This window comes from Homarus americanus, unplaced genomic scaffold, assembly GCF_018991925.1.
Source record: "Homarus americanus isolate GMGI-L3 unplaced genomic scaffold, GMGI_Hamer_2.0 scaffold41267, whole genome shotgun sequence".
Classification (NCBI taxonomy): domain Eukaryota; kingdom Metazoa; phylum Arthropoda; class Malacostraca; order Decapoda; family Nephropidae; genus Homarus; species Homarus americanus.
Genome location: NW_024728663.1, coordinates 94,413 through 122,264, shown reverse-complemented (window position 1 = coordinate 122,264; position 27,852 = coordinate 94,413). Strand labels below are relative to the sequence as shown.

Genomic DNA, 27,852 nt, shown 5'->3' with positions numbered 1-27,852 from the left:
AACCGTTAATTATTATTATTATTATTATTTTATATCATTGTATCATAGCTGGATGATCGTCATACTCGATTCCGAGTGACAACAAAGTAGTAGTAGTAATATGTGTCAAGGAGTTATACCACAGAGCAGTACTACTTGTGGTTGTGATTATGTTTGCATCTGAATTTGTTTTTGTGATTGAGCGTAGTTTGTTAATTATTGACTTTGTTATTTTTAATAACAAACATTGTTATGCTATTGATTACACACACACACACACACACACACACACACACACACACACACACACACACACACACACACACACACACTATAATATCAATAACATACTCAATAAAATTCTTTGGTTTTAAAAATACAAAAAACACAAACACTGTAGTGTATATTTTCATCATCTCACCGACGTCACCAACGTTGGTAAATCCCAGTAAATTTGTTGGACTTGTTCATAGATGGAAAAATCAAATGTGTTCGGGGTGTCTCATCCGCTGGACCTGGCAACACTGACGCACTTTTAGTACTGGAGTTTGATTGTCTTGTCATTCTGTGGAGGGAAAAATTGTCTAACTGTATTTTGCTTCATACCGAGTCACAAACACACTTATAAAATGAGGTGTGTGTGTGTGTGTGTGTGTGTGTGTGTGTGTGTGTGTGTGTGTGATAACAATAATGAACGATTTATTGAAAAGCACAGCGACCAGAGACTGAAAATATACAATGGACAAAAAATTACTTACAGTATTAGGTATGAGAGCATTGGGGAGTGAAGTATTTAACAAAAGCTTTAAAGACAAAAAGGAGACATGGAGTTAACATACAAGTTAAATATGAATCAATGATAATTTGTTGTTGTAGAGGGAACACGTGATTGTAGGCCTCACTTGGTGGTGGTGTTGTAGAGGAAACACGTGATTGTAGGCCTCCCTCTGTGGTGGTGTTGTAGAGGAAACACGTGATTGTAGGCCTCCCTCTGTGGTGGTGTTGTAGAGGAAACACGTTATTGTAGGCCTTTGGTGGTGGTGTTGTAGAGGAAACACGTTATTGTAGGCCTCCTCTGGTGGTGTTGTAGATGAAACACGTTATTGTAGGCCTCCTCGGTGGTGGTGTTGTAGAGAAACACGTTATTGTAGGCCTCCCTCTGTAGTGTGTTAGAGGAAACACGTGATTGTAGGCCTCCTCTGTGGTGTGATGAAACACGTTATTAGGCCCCTCGGTGGTGGTGTTGTAGATAAACACGTTTGGCCCTCTGTAGTGTGTAGAGGAAACACGTGATTGTAGGCCTCCCTGTTGGTGGTGTTGTAGATGAAACACGTTATTGTGGCTTCCCTCGTTGGTGGTGTTGTTGATGAAACACGTTATTGTAGGCCTTCCCTGTTGGTGGTGTTGTAGAGGAAACACGTTATTGTAGGCCTCCCTCTGGTGGTGGTGTAGATGAAACACGTTATTGTAGGCCTCTCTCGTTGGTGGTGTTGTAGAGGAACACGTTATTGTAGGCCTCCTCGGTGGTGGTGTTGTAGATGAAACACGTGATTGTGGCCTCCCTCTGTGGTAGAGGAAACACGTTATTGTGGCCTCCCTGTTGGTGGTGTTGTAGATGAAACACGTTATTGTAGGCTTCCTCGTTGGTGGTGTTGTAGAGGAAACACGTTATCGTAGGCCTCCTCGGTGGTGGTGTTGTAGATGAAACACGTTATTGTAGGCCTTCCTCGTTGGTGGTGTTGTAGAGGAAACACGTTATTGTAGGCCTTCTCGTTGGTGGTGTTGTAGAGGAAACACGTTATTGTAGGCCTCCCTGGTGGTGTTGTAGAGGAAACACGTTGTAGGCCTCCTCGTTGGTGGTGTTGTAGAGAAACACGTTATTGTAGGCCTCCTCGGTGGTGTTGTAGAGAAACACGTTATTGTAGGCCTCTCGGTGGTGGTGTTGTAGAGGAACACGTTATTGTAGGCCTCCTCGTTGGTGGTGTTGTAGAGGAAAACGTTATTGTAGGCTCTCGGTGGTGGTGTTGTAGATGAAACACGTTATTGTAGGCCTTCTCGTTGGTGGTGTGTAGAGGAAACACGTTATTGTAGGCCTCGTGGTGGTGAGGAAAATTGTCGTGGTGGTGTTGTAGAGAAACATATTGTAGGCCTCCTGGTGGTGGTGTTGTAGATGAAACTCGTTATTGTAGGCCTCCTCGTTGGTGGTGTTGTAGATGAAACACGTTATTGTAGGCCTTCTCGTTGGTGGTGTTGTAGAAATGCTCTGTGGTGGTGGTAGAGGAAACACGTTATTGTAGGCCTCTCGTTGGTGGTGTTGTAGAGAAACACGTTATTGTAGGCCCTCGGTGGTGGTGTTGTAGATGAAACACGTTATTGTAGGCCTCCCTCGTTGGTTGTGTTGTAGAGGAAACACGTTATGTAGGCCTCCTCTGTGGTGGTTTTGTAGATAATGCCAAGTTGATTTTCGCAGTCCCCCTCCCTCCTGTGCGTGGTAAAGACCTACATTGTAAACAATGATTGCGATAACTTGCAGAGTTTCCTGGGACCACCTCACCGTTTCTGCACCACTTTTATTCGCTGTTATTGTTTTCCGTTGATCAATCCTTGCACTGGTTTCTTGGTGGGGAGGAGGGGAGGAAGTCACATGTTGACACCCAGGCAGCTCCCGGTATGAAACTCGATGTCTCGTCTCAACCGTGTCAGATCTTCGTGTGTTTGTGTGTGTGCACGCGCACCTGAGGATTCTACTCCTGAACACTTGAACATTCTATCTTACATTGAACGCTGAAAACACCTGGAAGGTGAACCAGATTGCATGTAAAAGACCAATACACTGTATAACACACCTTAACGCGCCTCACTTAACTACACTGGCAGGTTACTCCTCTGTGCCACACATTGTTTTTATTGTATGGCAGCAGTCAACTGAGAGTCAAGTAAAAGTTAGTCGATGGTCACTTGAGTGTCACTACAGGTGCTGAATTTCAAGATGATAAGTGATAGTTAGAGCCTTTATATAGAGTCTTTTATATAGAGTCTTTTATATAGAGTCTTTTATATAGAGTCATTTATATAGAGTCTTTTATAAGTCAAACGAATACCTGAACTAAAGGATAAATTAGGTTAATCTCAACCAGATTTTTGGAGAGTGAACTTTAGTTGTCAACTTTTCAGTTCAAACTTTGGACAGGACCCCGAACTTAAGACTCGACTTATAGATTAATCTTGAACTTTAACCATCCCCAGGAGGACACAGTCTCCTGGGACGGGGAGCTGAGTGTTGTGGCGGAGACCATCCCACACCAACACGCCATCCAGGGGGACCTGACGCAGCTCCAGCAGGCCATGTCGCTGGATGGCCGTATCTAGAGCCTAACCACCAAGCTTCTCGACCATCGTGTCCTACACCGCCTTCTCGTGACCCTCCACGACCTTTGGGAAACCGAGACGCTTAGTCAGGAGGAGGTGAGTGATCTGTGGAACTGATGGAAGAAGGAAACTAGCCAAAAAGAATGGAGAGAGAGAGAGAGAGAGAGAGAGAGAGAGAGAGATCAACAACATGGTGAATGGTGCCTTTTACACCTCGTTGGGTAAACATATACAAGTTACTGAAAATAACAAAATCCCGATTCAAACTTTGTCGTGAATAATTCTACCGAAGTTTCCTTTGAACGTTCAAATAAGAAATCCTCTTACATATACCTGTTAATTATGCACATTTTAACCCATAGTGATTAATATTGTTCTGTATGACATTGTTAACAAAGCAATTAAATGTTTGACAGAAACAAAAAAAATAATGTATCAAAGAGAAATTATTCTCCTTCCTTCTGTCTTTACCTCATCTCCCTTCTCCTCCTTTAATCACTCTCATTATTCACTACTTATTTTTTTCATTCTTCATCTTACTTTCTATCATTATCGTCTTGTCTCTTCTCTCTTCACCATGCCATTTCCCTTCCCTAAACTCTCTCATTATTCAGCACTCCTCCTCCTCTTCCTCCTCCACCACCGTCGTCGTTTCACCTCCATCGAACAAACTCAATACAAAGGGAACTCACCTCCCTAAATATTAGACCACTTTCCTGTCGTTTCTTAATGAGAATATTGTACACCGATGAAGTGAAAAATGGGTAGGTAGGGAGGTAGGGAGGAATGGAATAGGGGAGGATGGAGGGGAGATGGAGGTAGGGAGGGATGGAGGTAGGGAGGGGTAGGGGAGGTAGGAGGTAGGGAGGGATGGAGGTAGGGGAGGAATGGAAGTAGGGGAGGGATGGAGGTAGGGAGGGATGGGAGGTAGGGGAGGGATGGAGGTAGGGAGGTAGGGGAGGTAGGAGGTAGGGGAGGTAGGGAGGTAGGGAGGGATGGAGGTAGGGGAGGTAGGGGAGGAATGTAGGTAGGGGAGAGATGGAGGTAGGGAGGGGATGGGAGGGAGGGGAGGTAGGGGAGGGATGGAGGTAGGGGAGGAGGGGAGGTAGGAGGGATGGAGGTAGGGAGGGATGGAGGTAGGGAGGATGGAGGTAGGGGAGGGATGGAGGGAGGATGGAGGGAAGGATGGAGGTGGGAGGATGGAGGTAGGGAGGGATGGAGGTAGGGGAGGGAAGGAGGGAGGGATGGAGGAGAGAGGATGGAGGTAGGGAGGGATGGAGGTAGGAGGGATGGAGGTAGGAGGATGGAGGTAGGAGGATGGAGGTAGGAGGGATGATGGTAGGGAGGGATGGAGGTAGGAGGATGGAGGTAGAGGGATGGAGGGAGGATGGAGGAGAGATGGGAGGAGGATGGATAGGGAGGGATGAGGTAGGAGGGGATGGAGGTAGGAGGGATGGAGGTAGGAGGATGGTAGGAGGATGGAGGGAGGATGGAGGTAGGGAGGATGGAGGTAGGGGAGGGATGGAGGTAGGAGGGATGGAGGAGGAGGGATGGAGGTAGGAGGGATGGAGGTAGGAGGATGGGAGGTAGGAGGGATGGAGGAGGGGAGGGATGGAGGTAGGGAGGGATGGAGGTAGGGAGGATGGAGGTAGGGAGGATGGAGGTAGGGAGGATGGAGGTAGGGGAGGATGGAAGAGGCACAGGAGGGAAGCGGGAGGAGGATGGGCACAGGAGGGGGTGAGGAGGAAGGGGAAGGAGGGGAGGGAAAGAGGGAGGAAGTAGGGAGGGAGGAGTGAAGTAGGGGAGGGAGGAGGAAGTAGGGAGGGGAGGGGAGTGAAGGGAGAGAGGGAGGAAGAGGGGAGAGAGGGAATGAAGTAGGGAGGGAGGGTAAGGGGGAGGAAGGAGGAAGTATTGAGGGGAGGTAGGGAAAGAGGGAGAGAAGTAGAGAGAGAGGGGAGGAAGAGGGGAGGGGAGGGAGGAAGTAGGGAGAGGAGAAGGGAGAGAGGGAGTGGAGTAGGGAGGAGGTGAAGTAGAGGGAGGGATGAAGTAGGGAGAGAGGGAGGAAGTAGGGGAGAGAGGGAGGAAGGGAGAGAGGAGTGAAGGGAGGGGGGAAGAGGGAGAGAGGAGGAAGATGAGAGGGGAGGGAAGTAGGGAGAGAGGATGAAGGTAGGGAGAGAGGAGGAAGTAGAGAGAGGGAGGAAGAAGGAGAGAGGAGGAAGAGGAGGGGGGGAAGTAGGAGAGGAGGAAGATTGAGGAGGAAGTAGGGAGAGAGGGATGAAGTAGGGAGAGGAGTGAAGTAGGGAGAGGTGAAGGGGAGAGGAGGAAGGGGAGGAGGGGTGAAGTAGAGAGGGAGTGAAGTAGAGGAGAGAGTGAAGTAGAGGAGGGGGAGGGGAGAGAGGGAGGAAGTAGGAGAAGGGAGGAGGAGGAAGGAGAGAGAGGGGAGGAAGTAGGGAGGAGGGGAGTGAAGTGGGGAGGGAGGGAGGAAGTAGGGGAGAGAGGGAGGAGAGGGGAGGAAGTAGGAGGAGAGGTGGGTAGGGGAGGAAGGAGTAAGTATTGAGGGTGGGGGTGAAGTAGGGAGAGAGGAGAAGGAGAGAGGGTGAAGTAGGGAGAGAGGGTGAAGTAGGAGGAGAGGGTGAAGTAGGGAGGAGAGGGAGTGAAGTAGGGAGAGAGGAGTGAAGAGGGGAGGAGGGGTGAAGTAGGGGAGGAGGGGAGGAAGTAGGGAGGGAGGAGGAAGAGAGAGAGGAGGAAGGGAGAGAGGGAGTGAAGTAGGGGAGAGGAGGAAGTAGGGAGAGGGAGGAAGGGAGGAGGGTGGGAGGAGAGGAGGAAGTATTGAGGGGGAAGAGAGGGAGGAAGTAGGAGAGAGGAGGAGAGAGGTGAAGTAGGAGGGAGGGAGTGAAGTAGGGATTGAGGGAGTGAAGTATTGAGGAGGGATGAAGTAGAGAGGAGTGAAGTAGGGAGAGGAGTGAAGTAGGGGAGGGATGGAGGGAATATTGAGGAGGGATGGTAGGGAGAGAGGGAGTGAAGTAGGGGAGAGAGGAAGAGGAGGAGGTGAAGTATTGGAGGGGTGAAGGGGAGAGGGGAGTGAAGTGGGGAGGAGGGGTGAAGGGGAGAGAGGGAGGAAGTAGGGGAGAGAGGGCGTGAAGTAGGGAGGAGGGAGGAAGTAGGGAGGAGAGTGAAGGGCTGAGGGGAGGCAGGAAGTATTGAGGAGGGGTGAAGTAGGGGAGAGAGAGGAAAGGAGAGAGGGAGAAGTAGGGGAGAGGAGGAAGTAGGGGAGAGAGGGAGAAGGAGGAAGAGAGGGAGTGAAGTAGGGGATTGGAGGGGAGTGAAGTATTGAGGAGGATGAAGAGGGGAGAGAGGGGAGGAAGGGGAGAGAGGGAGGAAGTAGGGGAGGATGGAGGAAGTATTGAGGAGGGATGAAGTAGGGAGAGAGGGAGGAAGAGGAGAGAGAGAGTGGGGTGAGGGGAGGCAGGAAGTATAGGGAGGAGTGGAGGAGAGAGGTGAAGAGGAGAGGGAGAAGTAGGGAGAGAGGGAGGAAGGAGGAGGGAGGAGGTATTGAGGGAGGGGGTGAGGGGAGAGAGAGTGAAGTAGGGAGAGAGGGAGTGAAGTATTGAGGGAGGCAGTGAAGTATTGAGGAGGCAGGAAGTATTGAGGGAGCGAGTGAAGTAAGGAGAGAGGGAGGAAGTAGGGGAGAGGGAGGAAGTAAGGAAAGGGGAGGAAGTAGGAGAGAGAGAGTGAAGTAGGGGAGGGAAATGGGTGAGTAGGGAGAGAGGGAGTGAAGAAGGGAGGAAGGTGAGGTAGGGAGGGGAGGTAGCATTAATTGGAATGGGTAATGAGGAAGTTCAATGAATAGTTATCAGGAGCTGCTGTGGAAGACCTAATGTCGACGTATCGCTGAGTTTGTCGGAGTGATCAGCTGAGTTTTCGACATTGATTACCTGAGTTTGTCAACATTTTGATTTACATTGATTACCTGAGTTTGTCGACAGTGATCAGCTGAGTTTGTCGACATTATTACCGAGTTTGTCAACATTGATTACCTGAGTTTGTCAACATTGATTACCTGAGTTTGTCAACTGATTACCCTGAGTTTGTCGACAGTGATCAGCTGAGTTTGTCGACATTGATTAGCTGGAGTTTGTCGACAGTGATCAGCTGAGTTTGTCGACAGTGATCAGCTGAGTTTGTCGACAGTGATCAGCTGAGTTTGTCGACATTGATTACCTGAGTTTGTCGACATTGATTATCTGAGTTTGTCGACATTGATCAGCTGAGTTTGTCGACATTGATTACCTGAGTTTGTCGACAGTGATCACTGAGTTTGTCGACATTGATCAGCTGAGTTTTTTTACAGTTTTTTTACGGGAGATAACTGACAAGGTTCTACCCTAATAACGTGATAACTGGTTTAAAAGAAAATTTGGTAAGAACTCTCCTCTGTGATAAACCTTCCCCAGGATTGTTACAGTACATTACAATATATAGTTAAAGGTACTGAGTTAATTTAAAACGATCAGTCATTGATGATGAGAACGTCTTGAAATGGAAAATGTAGGGTCGCTTGACAGTGAATGAACGAATGGGAAGGAAAGTTTCTCTCTTCGGTGAGTGACAAGGGAAAGTCTTATCAAACCAATAAACTTGGCTAAGATTAAGGACCTCCGCCCTGTCCTTGAACACAGTCATATATAACGTCCTAAACCTTCGGCTATGACGTCACAAAGGATATGGTCTGTGATTGGTCAGAGTCGGTCACATATTCTGCCTCGGGTTGCCATATTCCTTCCTCTGACAAAGTTGGCGAACGTAAGTTCGCGGCAGCAGCCTCTATGAGACGTGACGTGACCGGATGATATTACCGAGTTTAAGCGAATTAATTTAGGATGATAATGAAGTGAAGTAAATTATTTAGAGTATTATTAACAGAATAAACAAGGGAGGAGTGCCAGAATGAGCACGAAGGGCAGAATAAACAGGAAGGGAGGTGCCAGAATACAGGAGGTGCTGAATAAACAGGAAGGTGCCAGAATAAAAGGAAGCCAGAATGAGCAGGAAGGTGCCAGAATGAGCAGGAGGTGCCAGAATAAACAGGAAGGTGCAAAAAGGAGGGTGTGGAATAAACAGGAAGGGTGCCAGAATAAACAGGAAGGGGTAGAAGAGGCCAGAATGAGCAGGAAGGTGCCAGAATAAACAGGAAGGGGCAGAATAAACAGGACGGGTGAATAAACAGGAAGGGTGCCAGAATAAACAGGAAGGGGTGCCAGAATGAGCAGGAAGGGGGCAGAATGAGCAGGAAGGGTGCCAGAATAAACAGGAAGGTGCCAGAATGAGCAGGAAGGGGTGCCAGAATAAACAGGAAGGGATGCCAGAATAAACAAGGAAGGGTGTTGAATAAAGGTCCCTCACCTAGAATAGAAAGGGGAGAAAGATAGAGATTGAGAGAGAAAGATAAGGAGAGAATGAGAAAGAAGAGGGATGAGAAAGAGAGAGAAAAAGGAGATCTACTAGGAGAAAAGTCTGACATTGAGAGAGAAAGAAAGAGGGAGAAAGACAGAGGTTGAGAGAGAGAAGAAGAGAAAGAATTGAGAGATATAGAGAGGGAGAAACAGAGAGAGAGAGAGAGAAAGAGAGAGAGATTCCGATTAAGAGAGAGAGAGAGAGAGAGAATCTGAGGAAGGGAAAGAATGAGAGGAACAGAGACAGTGAGAAAGTGAGGCATAACACAGGGGAGAGAAGAAAAGGGGATAAGAGAGGAGAGGAGAAAATTGGGAGGAAATATGAGAGGTAGGGGGAGACGAGGAGGGAGAGAAGAAGGGGAGAAAGAGGGGAGAGGAGAAATTGGGAGAGGGGAGAAAAGAGGAGGTGAAATAGAAACTTGAGCGTCTCTGAAAAAAAAATTAAGACAGTTTGATGAGTTGCTTTCCTAACCTAATTTCTGCCCCTCTCCCCCCCTTACCTCCTCCCCTTACCTCTCCTCCCTCCCCTAATCCCTCCCCCCTACCTCCCTCCTCTTAACCTCCTCCTCCCACCTTCCTTTTTCCTACCTTCACTCCGTTTTACCTCCCTCCTTACCACCCTCCATTCCTTCCTCTCCCCTTACCTTCAATCATTCTTGCCTTCCACCTTTTTCCCCTTACCTTCCCTGCCCCCTTATTTGTTCCACTCCCACTTTTGCCTCCTCCCAACCTTTCCCGGCCTCCTCACCTCTACCCTCCTCCCTTATATTCCCTCACCTCACCTCCTACCTCTCCCACACCTTCCCTTTAATCCCTTGACCTTCGTTCCTCACCACCCCCTCATTTCCTCTCCTCTAAAAATGATCACACGAAAATTATACACGTCTTACATGTTCAATTCCCCAAAAAAATACATATATACAGTCCATAAAAACTACTGATTTTTTTTGTTTATACAAACGTAATTTAACTCGGATATTTCAATACCAATTGTTGTTGTTTTTAATAAATCATCAAACAATATCTTTTTTTTTTCATCATTCCGCTCATAAATAATTAATGATCACGTTTAAATACTTTGGTCAGTAAGTCTAAATTTATTAATTAATGTTCGCTGGCAAAACTGAATTACCGTAACATGATTTTTATTTTATTATTTTTATTTGACTGAGAGCTACGAGCCTAAAATTAATGTAGTGTATTTTTTATTAATAATTATGTACGTAATATTATCCACCATAGCCCACCATCACCCACCACTACCCACCATAACCCACCACCACCAAGCATAGCCCACCACCACCCACCATAACCCACCACCACCCACCATAACACACCATAACCCACCATCACCAACCATAACCCACCACCACCCACCATAACCCACCACCACCCACCATAACCTACCACCATCCACCATATCCCACCATCACCCACCATAACCCAACGCCACCCACCGTAACCCACCACAAGCCAGCTAGAGTTACCACAATAATGATATATCCTCGCTCAGTCTTCCCCGTTCAGCTGGCCACTGTGTACTAAACTATGTGTGTGTGTGTGTGTGTGTGTGTGTCGTAATAAGAGGAGAATAAAAGAGAAAACGGTGAGAGTTAGAGAGATAATTAGATGGAATAAAAGGAAAGAGGAAAAGAGAAAATTAGAAGAGAGAAAGGGAGGAGAGAAAGATGGAAAATGAAAGACAAAAGCAATCAGAATGAGACAAAGAGAGAGAGAGGGAGAGCAGGTAAGGAAAAAAGAAAGTGAGAAAGAAACAAAAAGAAAGAGAAAGAAAATACAAACAAAAAGACAAATAGACAGGTGGAAAGAGAGAGATAGCAAGATAAAAGAGAGAAAAGGAAAGAAAGCAAGAGAGAATATAGAGATAATGAAAGAGAAAGAGAAAACAATAAGTAAGAGTCATACTAGAGAGAGAGAAAGAGGGAAACTCAGACAGACAGACAGACAGACATACAAAACAGAGACAGAGAGACATAAAACAGACAGACAGACAGAAAAAACACAGACAGACAGACAGACAAACAGACGATCTATACAGCAGGCGTGAAGAGTGAAGTATGGTAAGCTAACAAGAGCCACTGATTGGTTCACCATCAATTAAATAGTATTAACTTGTAATTGGGTGTAGCCGCATAGGGTGTATTCAGAGTGGAAATTTGTGGGTGTAGGGTGAGGGTAGTAGAGTAGAGGTATGTGTAGGGTGTAGAGTAGAGATATGTGTAAGGTGTGTGTAGGGTGTAGGGTGTGTGTGTGTGTGTGTGTGTGTGTGTGTGTGTATACAAAGAGTTTGCTTCAGCATCATGTATACAGAACCTAAAGAATCTAAGGCAAAATATCGTGAAAAACGTAAATTTTCCCCCAAAAGAGAACAAGGAATAGAGGAAAATGGCTGTCATTATAACATAGAAAATAGAGAATAACTAAAAGAAAAAACACAGGAAAAATTCACACACAAAAAAAAACACAATAAGATATGGAATAAATGTAAAATATCACCAAAAACACTCAACAAACTGAAGAAAAAAAGGAGAGTACTAGATAGAAATAAAACGTAAACACACAAAAAACGAGAAGCGAGTGGTGTGTGTGTGTGTGGGGGGTGGGGTGGGGTGGGGGGCTATCTTCACCCCAGCACAAGTTTCATCAGTATTAACAATGCCACAATTAAACTTGAGACGTCCTGCACTACCTCGCCTCACCCACCAGAGGGAAGACTCTCTTGACTATGGTCTTGGTTATCTGGAGTCAGCCTCAAGCTCCACCTTCCCTGTCCTCACTAATGGATGTTTTGGGTCACCTGAGGATTCGCCCCCAGCTTATTTGATCTTGTAACCACCTTGATACTAACCTGGGAAAGGGGACGGGGGTAGGTAAGGTTAGGTTAGGATGGTGTTAGGTTAGATTTGGATAGCGTTAGGTCAGGTTAGGATTGGATAGCGTTAGGTTTGGATAGGGATAGGTTAGGTTAGGTTACGGTGTTTAATCTTAAGGTGAAATTATTTAGAGGTACATCTCTTCATATGACACCTAATGTTGTTATCGTGTTCTTCTTCATGTAACTTACAGCCAACATTCGGTCATACATATTATCGAGACCTGGTGGAAGATAAGGTTTAATATACAGAGATTTTCACTATTTTTTTGTTTGTGTGTATTTTTTTAAGATATTGTCTCATAAACTTTACAAACCATGTTGAACTATCCGGCCCGACCACCGCCTGCGGGTAGAGGCCTCCTAGACTGAGGGGCGACACCCTTAAAGGTTCCTGTTGTTTTTCTTTCGCCGTGTGTGTTGGTTACGGTGCGTCTACAGTTACGGTATAGGGCCAATTGCAAGAACAGTCGTGGGGTGTACGATGCCATTTACGATGACCTTCTTGCCCTGATCTTGTTTCAGTTATACCACCCTTTTGAAGCTCTGGAGAGATCTTGAAGTTCCGATATTTTGAGTACAGCACTAGCTAATAATTCCCACCAGGAAACTTGTTTCGAGACTCCTCCAAAGCTTCGAAAAGTGCAGAATTCCATGTGTTAAAGGCGATATAGCTGAAAAAAGTCCAGGGCAAGAAGGTCATCGTAAATGACGTCGTACACTCATAACCGTTCTTGCAATTGGCCCTAGTCTCAGTAGACTTTCGATACCATTATGGGTATGAATATATGTGTGTGTGTGTGTGTGTGTGTGTGTGTGTTGCAGTTTAATGGAACCAGTTAGATAAGTTCTCCTATTACCAGTTAAGAGGAGAGTTCTCGTATCACCAGTTAAGAGGTGGGTTCTCCTATCACCAGTTAAGAGGAGAGTTCTCGTATCACCAGTTAAGAGGTGGGTTCTCCTATCACCAGTTAAGAGGCAAGTTATCGTATCACCAGTTAAGAGGAGAGTTCTCCTATCACCAGTTAAGAGGCAAGTTATCGTATCACCAGTTAAGAGGTGAGTTCTCCTATCACCGATTAAACATAAGAAATCATTGGTCAACATGAAGACCAATTAGAAGGCTCGGTACACTTTACACGAGATTTTGGTGGTCAAATCAGAATCTAAATGCACTATGCTGGTTATTTTAAAGAAGGGTGTTGGATTATAAACTTAAGTACGGTGTTGAGGTAAGAAAAGTTATTTTGTATCTACCTTATGGGGATTTTAAGGAAGAATAACGGATTTGATGTTAAATTAAAGGGGGTATAAGGCAGGATAAGGTATTTTCTTATACTGTATTATTTGTATTCTGCTATTGTTTCATTGAATTCTATTTTAGTGTATTGTAATCTATTGAATAATGTTGTATTGAATTATAGTATATTTAATCGTATTGTTGTATATTGTATGTGTTGTATTATTTATAATTTATTGTAGGAGTTTTATTGAACATAACTAAATTTGTTTTCTTCGATTTATTTTATTGTTTTCTATTTTTATTTCAATTTATGTTATCGTAATTTGTTATATTTTATTATCTAGTGGTTTGTTCTGCTCTATATTGCTTCATGTTGGAGTTACGTAAATAAAGGTTGGCAATTAGTGTTTTTTCTGCCTTGATTACTAGGAGTTATGCTCCCCTGATGACGTCACCAAACATTATTTTCAATTATTGTCTGGTGATGTTTATTCTTACCCTCTCTTATCACTCTTCTTCTTTTTACCATTTGTCTCTTGTTCTTCTTTATTCCATGCCTTCTGTGCCTTGTTTTTAGCTATTTTATGCTTTGTTTGTCCTGTTTTTTGTCTTATCTTGTTCTCGTATTTTTTTTCTGGTTTTCTTTCTTTTATGTATTGCTGTTGTCCTTCTTTAAACCCTGTTATGCCCTTTTCTTTACCTATAATCTCGTTTTGTTTTAATTTTTGTATCTCCTTTCTTTTGTCTAGTTATTTCTGTCTCTACTAAATCAGTCATATCACTTTTCCCACATTTCTCTCTCTCTCTCTCTCTCTCTCTCTCTCTCTCTCTCTCTCTCTCTCTCTCTCTCTCTCTCTCTCTCTCTCTCTCTCTCTCAACCCATAGTGACCTGTGTTTTGACCCTACAGGAAGAGATGCTGGGAGAATCCTACACTGGGTTCCTGGATCACAGCCTGGCGGAGGTGAGGCGCCACAGAGAGGTCTTCCCCACACCCTCCAAGACGCACGCCATCCGCCTCGAAGCTCTTCTTAAGTAAGATAGCCACCCACGCCTCTACACGCCCCCCTACACGCCCTCTTCCTAACACCTTGAATGCAATGACTCAACCCTCTGAATATGATAACTTATTTTCTCAGTAAGATAACTAAACCCTTTGAGTATGATAACTTCCTCATACGATAACCTAACGTTTTGAGCACAGGGTCGTCGTCCTCAGGGAGGTAAAAGACATTTGTGTGAGATGTATGATTCAGTAGGTCCTTGTGAATGTTTTATTAACTTCAAGAATTATATTTCACTCTATTGACGAAAATAAAAAAACCTATATGTGTTTGTTCAGGAGGATGAAGTAAAGTTTAATGATTAACTCTTGTTTGTGTTTTAGTTTAGAGCCCGCCTGGGTATATTAACTTACCGGCTATATTAATACCTGGTAACATTAACCCCTCTGGCTATATATTAACCTGCCTGGCGTACGCTGAATATCTGTCTCTTCACCTTCGTGTGGTCTCCCACAGGTGCCTGGCGATGCTGATTATTCGTGCTGGCCCAGTACATATGAGCGTCTGACGTACATTGAATATATCTTAACCTTCGTCTGGGTCTCTTACAGATGCCTGGCGATGATGATTGCTCGTCCTGGAGCTGTATATATATATATATATATATATATATATATATATATATATATATATATATATATATATATATATATATATATATATATATATATATATATATATATATATATATATATATATATATATATATATATATATATATATATATATATATATAAATTGTATGTTATGAGCGTCTGGCACACACTATCTGTTTAACCTTTGCCTGATGTGCCGCAGGTGTCTGGCAGTGCTGGGAGACAGCAGGTCGTACTGGAAGGTGTGTCCTTTCCTAAGGAGGTGCGAGGCGAGGTGGTCACGGCGCTCAAGAAAGGAGCCCGAGTGGTACGCCCAGGCTACCTTGAGGTGAGGCCTAGCCATGGACGGGCACCCCCCTCCCCTCATGCCACTCTTCCCTACTTCCTTTCCCCGCTCCTCCCTTCCCATCCTGCCTCCCTCCTGCCCTTCTCCCTCTTACCCCTCCCCTCTTGCCGCTCTCCCTCCTTCACCTTATCCTTCCCCTTTTCTCCTTATGTCCTTCACCCTTACCCCTCCTTTATCCTCCTCTTCCTTAAGCACTGCCTCCTCACGCCTCTCATCACCCTTATGCTCTGTCCCTACCCCTCTTCCTCACACCTGTACCCCCCACCTTCCCTCCTCCTCACCCCCCTTCCCTCTCGCACCTGTCTCTCCTCCTACCCACAGGTGTCCTAATAAGACTCTCCAGTGTATATAATAATATAGTCATAACCTAAAGTCCACGTGTCCTGTGACAAACCAACTTGAACACGCGTCTTGGGACATACCACCACAAACAACTAAGTCCCTGAAAGGCATTTTTAGACATGCTGACTCGTAGACGTGTCTGGACATCTCTGTCAGTAAGACATCGACTAAGCAGAGAGTTTGGACACGTATGTAGTGGACACGCATGTCTACTAGAGAAATTTTAGACATGCTTCCCCCCTCCCCCAATTAAGCTAGTTTAGCTGAGCTCCTCATCAGCCGGGCTGGGAGTCGCTCGCTATAGAAAACGGTAGACCTGGACCCACCAATACTAATGATATTTTAACACTTTTTGTTTAACTTAGCCAGAGTGACGTCACCATCATCGAGTAAAGAAGCTATTTTTATAGATACGCATGTGAGCACTATATATATATATATATATATATATATATATATATATATATATATATATATATATATATATATATATATATATATATATATATATATATATATATATATATATATATATATATATATAATTATAGTATAATGAAGCACCTTGCACTTTTCACTTTTTAATGAAACAATTGACTCCAAGTACATACAAATAAAACATAAATAATAAGATGTTGCACCCACTGCTGGTCAGTGCACACCCGGCTGGTCAGTGACACACACCCACGGCTGGTCAGTGACACACACCCACGGCTGGTCAGTGACACACACCCACGGCTGGTCAGTGACACACCCACTGCTGGTCAGTGACACACACCCACGGCTGGTCAGTGACACATACACCACGGCTGGTCAGTGACACACACACACACCGGCTGGTCACTGACCACCCACGGCGGTCAGTGACGCACACACCCGGCTGGTCAGTGACACAACCCACCCAGGCTGGTCAGTGACACACACCGGCTGGTCAGTGACACACCCACGGCTGGTCAGTGACACACCTACGGCTGTCAGTGACACACCCCACGGCTGGGTGACACACCCCGGCTGGTCAGTGACACACACACCCACGGCTGGTCAGTGACACACGCACCCGCTGGTCAGTGACACACACCCACGGCTGGTCAGTGACGCACCCACGGCTGGTCAGTGACACACACCCACCACGGCTGGTCAGTGACACCACGGGGTCAGGTGACACACACCCACGGCTGGTCAGTGACACACCCACGGCTGGTCAGTGACACGCACCCACGGCTGGTCAGTGACACACCCACGGCTGGTCAGTGACACACACCTACGGCTGGTCAGGTGACACACCTGCAGCCTGGCCAGTGACACACACACACACCCCACGGCTGGTCAGGTGACGCACACACCCCGGCTGGTCAGTGACACACACACCCGGCTGGTCAGTGACACACACCCACGGCTGGTCAGTGACACACACCCACGGCTGGTCAGTGACACACACACAACACCCACGGCTGGTCAGGCCACACCCACGGCTGGTCATTTACACACACACACACACCCCACGGCTGATCTGTGACACATACACCACGGCTGGTCAGTGACACACACACACACCCGGCTGGTCAGTGACACACACACCCCGGCTGGTCATTGACACACACACCCCACGGCTGGTCATTGACACACACCCCGGCTGGTCAGTGACACACACACACCACGGCTGGTCAGTGACCCACCCACGGCTGGTCATTGACACACACACCCGGCTGGTCAGTGACACACACACACCCACGGCTGGTCATTGACACACACACCCACGGCTGGTCGTGACACACACACACCCACGGCTGGTCATTGACACACACACACACCCGGCTGGTCAGTGACCACACACCCGGCTGGTCAGTGACACACACACCCACGGCTGGTCAGTGACACACACCCCACGGCTGGTCATTGACACACACCACACCCGGCTGGTCAGTGACACACACCACGGCTGGTCATTGACACACACACACCCAGCTGGTCAGTGACACACACACCCACGGCTGGGCACACACACACCCGGCTGGTCATTGACACACACACCACGGCTGGTCAGTGACACACACACACCACGCTGGTCAGTGACACACACACCCACGGCTGGTCAGTGACACACACACACACGGCTGGTCAGTGACACACACACACACACCACGGCTGGTCAGTGACACACACCCACGGCTGGTCAGTGACCACACACACACCCACGGCTGGTCATTGACACACACACCCACGGCTGGTCAGTGACACACACACCCACGGCTGGTCAGTGACACACACACACACACACGGCTGGTCAGTGACACACACCCACGGCTGGTCATTGACACACACACACCCCACGGCTGGTCAGTGACACACCCCGGCTGATCATTGACACACACACCCGGCTGGTCATTGACACACACACACCTACGGCTGGTCGTGACACACACACCCAGTGACACACACCCACGGCTGATCATTGACACACACACACCCACGGCTGGTCAGTGACACACCCACGGCTGGTCAGTGACACACACCCACGGCTGATCATTGACACACACACACCCACGGCTGGTCATTGACACACCACACGGCTGGTCAGTGACACACACCCAGTCATTGACACACACACCGGCTGGTCAGTGACACACACCCACGGCTGGTCGTGACACACACACCACGGCTGGTCATTGACACACACCCACGGCTGGTCATTGAACCCACAGCTGGTCGTGTACACACACACACCCGGCTGGTCGGTGACACACACCACGGCTGGTCATTGACCACACACCACGGCTGATCATTGACACACACACACACCACGGCTGGTCAGTACACACCCACGGCTGATCATTGACACACACACACCCACGGCTGGTCAGTGACACACACACACACACACGGCTGGTCAGTGACACACCACGGCTGGTCATTGACACGTCATTGACACACACACACCCTGGTCAGTGACACACACCCACGGCTGGTCATTGACACACACACCCGGCTGGTCAGTGACACACACACACCCACGGCTGGTCAGGTGACACACACCCACGGCTGGTCAGTGACACACACACCCCACGGCTGGTCAGTGACACACACACCCACGGCTGGTCGTGGACACACCCACGGCTGGTCAGTGACACACACACACCCACGGCTGGTCGTGACACACACACCCACGGCTGGTCAGTGACACACACACACCCACGGCTGGTCAGTGACACACACACCCACGGCTGGTCAGTGACACACACACACCACGGCTGGTCAGTGACACACACACCCACGGCTGGTCAGTGACACACACACACCCCGGTCAGTGACACACACACCCACGGCTGGTCAGTGACACACACACCCACGGCTGGTCAGTGACACACACACACCCACGGGTCATTGACACACACACACCCACGGCTGGTCGTGACACACCCCACGGCTGGTCAGTGACACACACACACCCACGGCTGGTCAGTGACACACACACCCACGGCTGGTCAGTGACACACACACCCACGGCTGGTCAGTGACACACACACACGGCTGGTCGAGCACACACACCCACGGCTGGTCAGTGACACACACACACCCACGGCTGGTCAGTGACACACACACACCCGGCTGGTCAGTGACACACACACCCGGCTGGTCAGTGACACACACACACCCGGCTGGTCAGTGACACACACACCCACGGCTGGTCATTGACCACAGGCTGGTCAGTGACACACACACACGGCTGGTCATTGACACACACCCACGGCTGGTCAGTGACACACAGCTGGTCATTGACACACACACACCCGGCTGGTCAGTGACACACACCCACGGCTGGTCAGTGACACACACCCACGGCTGGTCAGTGACACACACACACGCTGGTCGTGACACACACCGGCTGGTCAGTGCCACACACACCAGCTGGTCAGTGACACACACCCACAGCTGGTCATTGACACACACCACCCGGCTGGTCATTGACACACACACACCCACGGCTGGTCATTGACACACACACACCACGGCTGGTCATTGACACACACACACCCACGGCTGGTCGACACCACGGCTGGTCAGTGACACACACCCACGGCTGGTCAGTGACACACCCGGCTGGTCAGTGACACACACACCCCACGGCTGGTCAGTGACACACACCCACGGCTGGTCAGTGACACACACACCCCACGGCTGGTCAGTGACACACACCCACGGCTGGTCATTGACACACACACACCCACGGCTGGTCATTGACCCACCCACGGCTGGTCATTGACACACACACACCCACGGCTGGTCATTGTACACACACACCCACGGCTGGTCATGACACACACACACCCGGCTGGTCAGTGACACACACCCCACGGCTGGTCAGTGACACACACTACCTCAGAACAACCAATGACTTTTTTCCTCTAAGACATAATATATTTTCTTGTTTCAATCGTCCATTCAGACATGTCTCTACCCACACTCACATTACCATGATGGTGTTGGTACAGGCGGCATGATGGTGTTGGCACTGTTGGCATGATGGTGTTGGCACTGGTGGCATGATGGTGTTGGCACTGGTGGCATGATGGTGTTGGCACTGTTGGCATGATGGTGTTGGCACTATTGGCATGACGGTGTTGGCACTGTTGGCTATGGTGTTGGCACTGTTGGCATGATGGTGTTGCTGGTGGCATGATGGTGTTGGCACTGGTGGCATGATGGTGTGGCACTGTTGGCATGATGGTGTTGGCTATTGGCATGACGGTGTTGGCACTGTTGGCATGATGGTGTTGGCACTGGTGGCATGATGGTGTTGGCACTGGTGGCATGATGGTGTGTATCTGCCCGATAGGGATTATTTGTTTTCTCTGTGTATATTACAGTATGTATAAATAACTTTGTTTCTGGTACTGTGGTCACTACAGTTTAAATACCACACACACACACACACACACACACACACACACACACACACACACACACACACACACACACACACACACACACACACTCACACACACAACACACACACACACACACACACACACACACACACACACACACACACACACACACACACACACACACACACACACACACACACACACACCTCACACACACACACACACACACACACACACACACACACACACACACACACACACACACACACACACACACACACACACACACACACACACACACACACACACACACACACACTCCACACACACACACACACACACACACACACACACACACACACACACACACACACACACACACACACACACACACACACACACAGCCCATGATTACACATACTATATATCCACACGACTAAACATTCCAGACACACCCACATGCCACATACACCAACACGCCATTCCTCGCCCACATGTCTACATACACCAATACATCCACACGCCTACATACACGTACACACTCATACGCCCACATAAGTACACACACACACACACATACACCAACACATCCACACGCCTACACATACGTACATATCAACAAGTACACACAAAGGGAGAAGCCACGTTAGTGTGACTCATCATTAAGGTTCTGTGTTGACGGTAATTTACCTCGATGACAATACAGTAAGGTTATGGTTCATTCTTGCTCATATTATCATCATTATCATCATCGTTATCATCATCATCATTTTTATCATCATCGTTATCATCATTGTAATCATAGTCATCGTCATCATCATCATCATCATTGTCATCATCGTCATCGTCATTGTCATCCGTTATCATCATTGTTATCATCACCGTTATCATCATCATCGTTATCATCATTGTCATCATCGTCATTGTCATCGTTATCATCATTATTATCATCATCGTTATCATCGTCATTATTATCACCATCATCATTATTATCATTATCATCATTATCGTTACTAGAAGTGTACTTATGCATGTTACCTCTTGTCTCGGTACAAAACAAACTGAAGATCTGAGGAAGTGTGTTGGTGAAGGTGTGTTAGTGTAGGAGTGTGTTGGTGAACAGTGTTGATGTAGAGTGTGTTTGGTGAACGAGATGTGTTAGTGTAGGAGTGTGTTGGTGATCAAGAGTTAGTGTTAGTTAAATTATGTTGGTAGGATAGTGTGATTAGTGTGGGAGTGTGTTGATGAACGAGTGTGTTAGTGTAGGAGGTGTTGATGAACGAGTGTGTTATGGGAGTGTGTTTTGAACAGTGTGTTAGTGTAAGGTGTTGATGAAGTGTTTTGAGTATTTGAGAGTGGTAGTAAAGAAGTGTGTTAGTGTAAGTATTGTTGGTAGGAGGTGTGTTAGTGTAAGTGTTGTTGGTAGTGTGTTAGAGTGTGAGAGTGTTTGATGAACGAGTGTGTTAGTGTAGGAGTGTGTTGGTGAACAGAGTGTGTTAGTGTAGGAGTGTGTTGGTGAAACGAGTGTGTTAGTGTAGGAGTGTGTTGATGAACGAGTGTGTTAGTGTAGGAGTGTGTTGATGAACAGAGTGTGTTAGTGTAGGGTGTGTGTGTGAACAGGTGTGTGTTAGTGTGTGTGTTGATGAAGGTGTGTTAGTGTAGAGTGTGTGATGAACGAGTGTGTTAGTGTGGGAGTGTGTTGATGAACGAGTGTGTTAGTGTAAGGTGTTGATGAACGACTGTGTTAGTGTAGGAGTGTGTTGGTGAACGAGTGTGTGAGTGTAGGAGTGTGTTGATGAACGAGTGTGTTAGTGTAGGAGTGTGTTGATGAACGAGTGTGTTAGTGTAGGAGTATGTTGATGAACAGAGTGTGTTAGTGTGGGGAGTGTGTTGATGAACGACTGTGTAGTGTAGGAGTGTGTTTGATGAACGAGTGTGTTAGTGTAGGGTGTGTTGATGAACGAGTGCGTTGGTTGAGGATTTGATCAGAAAGCGAATTTAGTTTAAGACTACTATAGCTCTCTCTCTCTCTCTCTCTCTCTCTCTCTCTCTCTCTCTCTTCTCTCTCTCTCTCTCCGCGTGTGTGTGTGTGTGTATTTCTAGGAAGTGACCATTGAGAGACCCTGAATGCTAGGAAGCGGGTGGTCCGATGAATACACGCTTGAAAGGAAAGTCCATTGGATTAAAGCGAGTGTGCAAGCAAGATGAGAGAGAGAAGGAGTTGGGGGGGTGAATGGGAGGGAGAGATAAGAAGGAGAGAGAAAGAGAGAGAGTGAAAGGGAGGATAAACGGAAAGATATAAGAAGAGAAGAAGATATAGAAAGAAGAGTAAATGGGAGAAAGAGTAAAAAGAAGAGGTGAGAAGTTGGGGAGAGAGTAAGAAAGAGGTGAATGGAAGAGAAAAACAAGAACAGAAAGAAATATGAGAGAGAAGAAAAGAGAGGTGAATAGGAGAGACGTAAGAGGAAAAGAAAAAGAGTGGCAAGAAGAAGAAGAAGAAGAAGAAGAATTAGAAGAAGAATGGAAGAGGGAGGTAATAAGATAAAGCAGGGGTTTGTTTGGATAGTACTTTCAAACCTGGATTAAAGAGAGAGAGAGAGAGAAAGAGAGAGAGGTGAACTAGGAGAAGGAATGAAAAATAGAGAAAGTTAAACAGATGAAAGTGAACAATGGAGAAACAAATAGATGTGTAAAAGATGTACTAGATTAAGTTTACACAGAAAAGAAAATCCATTGGGTTAAATTGAGTGTTTCGGTAAAATAAACGAGAGAGACGAATGAGAAAAAGAAATAGGAGAAATTGGAAGAGCAGAAGCGAGAAGTTAAATTTTGCATAGGAAAATGGGTAGCCACCATGTGAGGTTCATCTTTGGTTCAACACACACACACACACACACACACACACACACACACACACACACACACACACACACACACACACACACACACACACACACACACACACACACACTCATCATGGCTGAGTGCGCCCTAAACATGTAAACAAAATCGTCATTCATGGAACTATAGGTACCCCGCTAAGAAACGTAAACAAAAACAGCTTCATTCATAAAACCATACAGTACTTTCGCGCCATTTTTTTTAATAACAACGTCATTCATTTACAAAACCAAACTTTCGCGCCAAAAATATAAATTCACGACAACGCCATTTATCAAAACTAATTTATTGACAGAACTTAACCCTGATTTATTTGACGGAATTCGTTGTATCGATAACTTAAAATGAATTTAAACACGAAATAACGTTAATCAGCATTTGTTCTTTCTCGAAGGCTTATCAGAACCAGGAAATTAAGTCTACTGATACAGACCCAAGACTGAATGAGGCACATATCTAACCTCTGTTATATCTATTTATCCATATAATTGTCCTGGCCTTAAAGGTTCAGAGGGTGTGAATGACCGAGTGAGTGCATCTCTGTTTACATTATGGGAGAGGTGTGAATGACCGAGTGAGTGCATCTCTGTTTACATTATGGGAGAGGTGTGAATGACCGAGTGAGTGCATCTCTGTTTACATTATGGGAGAGGTGTGAATGACCGAGTGAGTGCATCTCTGTTTACATTATGGGAGAGGTGTGAATGACCGAGTGAGTGCATCTCTGTTTACATTATGGGAGAGGTGTGAATGACCGAGTGAGTGCATCTCTGTTTACATTATGGGAGAGGTGTGAATGACCGAGTGAGTGCATCTCTGTTTACATTATGGGAGACAAAGGAAGAGCGCCAAGCGGAGTGTTGTGATGACGTCATGGAAGAAAACGATGAAAAACGCCGAAGGGAGTGTTGTAATGGCGTGATTTAGGAAGACAAATAAAGAGAAATATGAGTATAAAAAAATTACAAATTAATGATAAAGAAGTAAATAAGCTACAAATAATTATATACAAACAATATTAAACTAGATGTCTCTTTATCTTGTGATAGAATATAATGGAGTAACAGTATAAGAGAATAAAGGAATAAATTGAACCTATAGGGAAGAGAGGTAGAGAGAAAAGGAGGATGTGAGTATTAGGAGATGATAACTTGGAGAGAGGGAAAGAGAAATTGATGAAATTACTATGTAAGAGGGGAGGAAATGACTGACTCAACGTGGTAAAAAAAATAAATGAAGGAAGGGAGGGATGGAAAGTGTGGATAAAGAGGAAGCGATAACCGAAAGCCAGACTTGTTTGTTGACATTAAGTGAAAACAAATGAGCGGGAACGTCGTCATTGAGGGAAAACAAATGAATGCGGTGACGTCATTGGGGAAAACAAATGAATGCAGTGACGTCAGTGAGGGAAAAATTATAAAGGCGATGACGTCACTGAGGACAAATAAATGCGATGACAACATTAAGGGATGATAAATGATGATGATGTCATTAAAGGAAATGATATGAAGATCGCAAAGGGAAAACAAATGAATGTAAAGACGTCATTGTGGATAAACAAATGATGACGTTATTCAGGAATATAAAGTAGATGTTTATACGTGTAAGAGAAGTTAGAACATGTAAATAATGAGACAAAAGTACAGTAATATGGAAAGTTAATTTTACTGAGTGATAATATTTTACAAACGAAAGAATATAACAAAGGAAGATAAATAAAGATTAGAATAATGGAGAAGATATATAAGAATTAAGGAATAAATGGCACTAATGGATAAAATGATAGATCATTTAAATAATATATTAAACTTAAAGTATCTTAATAAATGAGTTTAAAATAAAATTATGAGCGCAGGAATAAGAGAGAGGCATAGAATAAAGGTGTGTAATGGGAGAATGAAGAGAGCAAAGAGGATTAGAAGGATGAATTAGCACAAGGAAGAAATATTGAGAAATACACTGTTTTATTTGTATGTTTATGTGTGTGTGTGTGTGTGTGTGTGTGTGTGTGTGTGTGTGTGTGTGTGTGCGCATATCCTGAACGAATTCTAAAGATATCCCAAACATGCAAACCAATACAGTAAAATACACACAACACAGTTCCACCTCCCTACATAAACTGGGCGAGGGTGAAATACGTGCAGTCTCTCTCTCTCTCTCTCTCTCTCTCTCTCTCTCTCTCTCTCTCTCTCTCTCTCTCTCTCTCTCTCTCCACACACAATGCTGTTATTCCTTTCCACAAGCACAAATATATCCTGCCGTGACTCTGAAAGTCCTCCTCCTCTTCCTCCTCCTTCTCGCCCTGTTGGAATACATTATCTCGTCAGCACCACAAAAATATATACAAAGCCAATGTTTATTTTTCATGGATTAAAACTCCATTTTTTCCGAAGACAATGAATTTAGAAGAACTATATTTTGTACAATAAATGCCCATAGCATTGTCTTCTTTGGGGGGACAGGAAATATAGATTTTTTTTAAACTGTTTTGGGCCTCTAAAGCTTACATTTATCCTGACAGAGAATGCAACTTTAGATTATTCAGTTTTACGGCGCCAAAAACATAAATTCTGTTGAAAAATGAATGCTTTTAAATCTTCTATGAGTGTAAACAAATCGCCTGATTGGTTCATTTTTATCAGCTGATTTTTATCGTTGTTGTTGTTGTTGTTGATGACCTGCCTGCTGTTTTAATTAGTTGTGTGCATCTCTCTCTCACTCTCTCTCTCTCTCTCTCCCCCATTATCACAATTATCACTACTCAACTCTCTTTATCTACTATTATAATTGACTAATTCCTTCCACTACCTTCTGATAATTCCTTTCTCCATCATCATCACTTCTTTCCACCCTCCCTGTTATCACATTTCACTGATTTCTGCTTCCTCTTATTCCCAGCCGTTTCTCTTTTACTATTTTCTACCTCTCTGTTCACTGTCTTTCATCTGTATTTTGCATGCCTGCTTTTGTCATCTGCTTGATATAGTGTCATTTTGTTTGTGTTTACAAGCATGCTTACTGGGCTAGCGTCGGAGCATGACCGTACTCTGCCTGACCATACTCTAGGCTTTTTTGTTTACATCCTGTCCTCCGAATCTTTCCAGGTAATGCTGAGTACTCTTCTCTCTTTCTCTCTCACCACTGTTCCCTTCCTACATACCAGCTCTTTTTCCCTTGTCCCTGCTCCATCCCCTCCTCCTCTTCCCCTCCTCCTTTTCCTACTCCTTCTCCTTATTCTTCTTCTACTTCTTCACCCCCTCGTCCTCCTCCTCCTCCGCCATGGTTTGGCTTCACTGTGTATCTTTGAATTCAACAAATGTTGTTGTATGTGCCTTCCATCATCATAAAGTAAACATGGATGCTGCTGCAGCGGCTTTGGGCTGTCTATGTATCTCATTTATTCTTCTGTATCTCAGTAATGTGTATTTCTATGTGCTCACGTATTATTTGTTACAGAGTTATGCAAGAAACTTATACACGGAATACACAACATACATCTGTAAGTGTTTATACATTACCTGGTACATAAAGTATAACATACAGTATATATAGAGATATTATTTCCTTTATGTATTGCTGTATTATCTTAACTCATTACAGGAATACTACATGTTTGAAATATTACAGATATACACGTCTTTTGTGTTACAGGAATACATACATTAAGTGTTACAAAACTATGTTCACCTTCATCTCGATTTATTCAGCATAAAACCTGTCTAACCTGACCTGACTGGTAGATACTTTTTCACGTTCGAGGGATATTTTCCAAGTGAGATTTATATCATCCAAGAAATACTTCTCGGTTACTCTTGTTAGGTTAGGTTCTTATGTGTATGTATATGTGTTTTTCAGTTCTATATCTTTATACATAGACGAAGAAAACACATTTACTACAGTCTAAGTGCAGTTTATTCGCCATTTACTCGCCATGTCTGTACCGCAGATTAAGAGTATTCGTCATTTGCTCGCCATGTCTGTACCGTAGATTAAGAGTGTCTGTTAGATACGTTTTCATTACTTAGGGTACGAGGCTAAGTTTACTGATGAATCCTTTGGGAGAGCATCTTGTGTCGGAACTTAAGTGGGTTAATTAAATACGTTCTTACTCTTCTTACTTGTCCAATTAAGGAAAGAAAACTCTGATCGGATCTGTTAACATTATTTTACCATTTTAAGAGAATCATTCTTTTTGTTTTTTTCTTTTTACTGTGAAATTATCCGAGACTTGAGCTCTCTCTCTCTCTCTCTCTCTCTCTCTCTCTCTCTCTCTCTCTCTCTCTCTCTCTCTCTCTCTCTCTCTCTCTCTCTCTCTCTCTCTCTCTCTTTCAGACTAAAACTTCGACTGAGATCCAACCTGAACTTGTCCTCATTCTTGCCCTCATTTCCCCCCCACATTACAACTCCTACCCCATTACTTGGAAATTTCCTCTCTTTTCCCATTTTCCCAACTCACTTTTATCCCGAGTTCCTGTTGCTAGAAACATTCCCCCTCCTATCCAGTTATTGCGACTCCGAGAGAATTTTAGCGTGATTTTGGTTATTTCTATCCGAGATCTCGTTGCTAGGGAATTTCCCCTCGCTTCCACTCACTGTAAATCCTTGACCTCATCATGACGGTATTTCCCCTCATTTCCATCCATTATAATCCTGAATCTTCATTGGCTGGGAATTTCGTAATCATTCTCACCCATCATAATTCCGGTGCCACATTACTACAGAATTTCCTTTCTTCTGCTCCCTCTTCCCCCCATCATAGCCCATTTCCGACAATTAGCAATT

The 27,852-nt window shown here is 45.5% G+C and overlaps 1 protein-coding gene across 1 annotated transcript in view; it reads left to right on the top strand.

Annotated features, from left to right (window-relative positions):
* LOC121866175 (BAI1-associated protein 3-like) overlaps positions 1–27,852 on the top strand; it is a 276,581-nt gene that overhangs the window by 212,192 nt on the left and 36,537 nt on the right. The window contains 5 exon segments of the mRNA XM_042365779.1: positions 3,226–3,444; positions 13,846–13,970; positions 14,798–14,847; positions 14,850–14,892; positions 14,894–14,923. Of these exon segments, the coding sequence (XP_042221713.1) occupies positions 3,226–3,444; positions 13,846–13,970; positions 14,798–14,847; positions 14,850–14,892; positions 14,894–14,923 (467 nt within the window).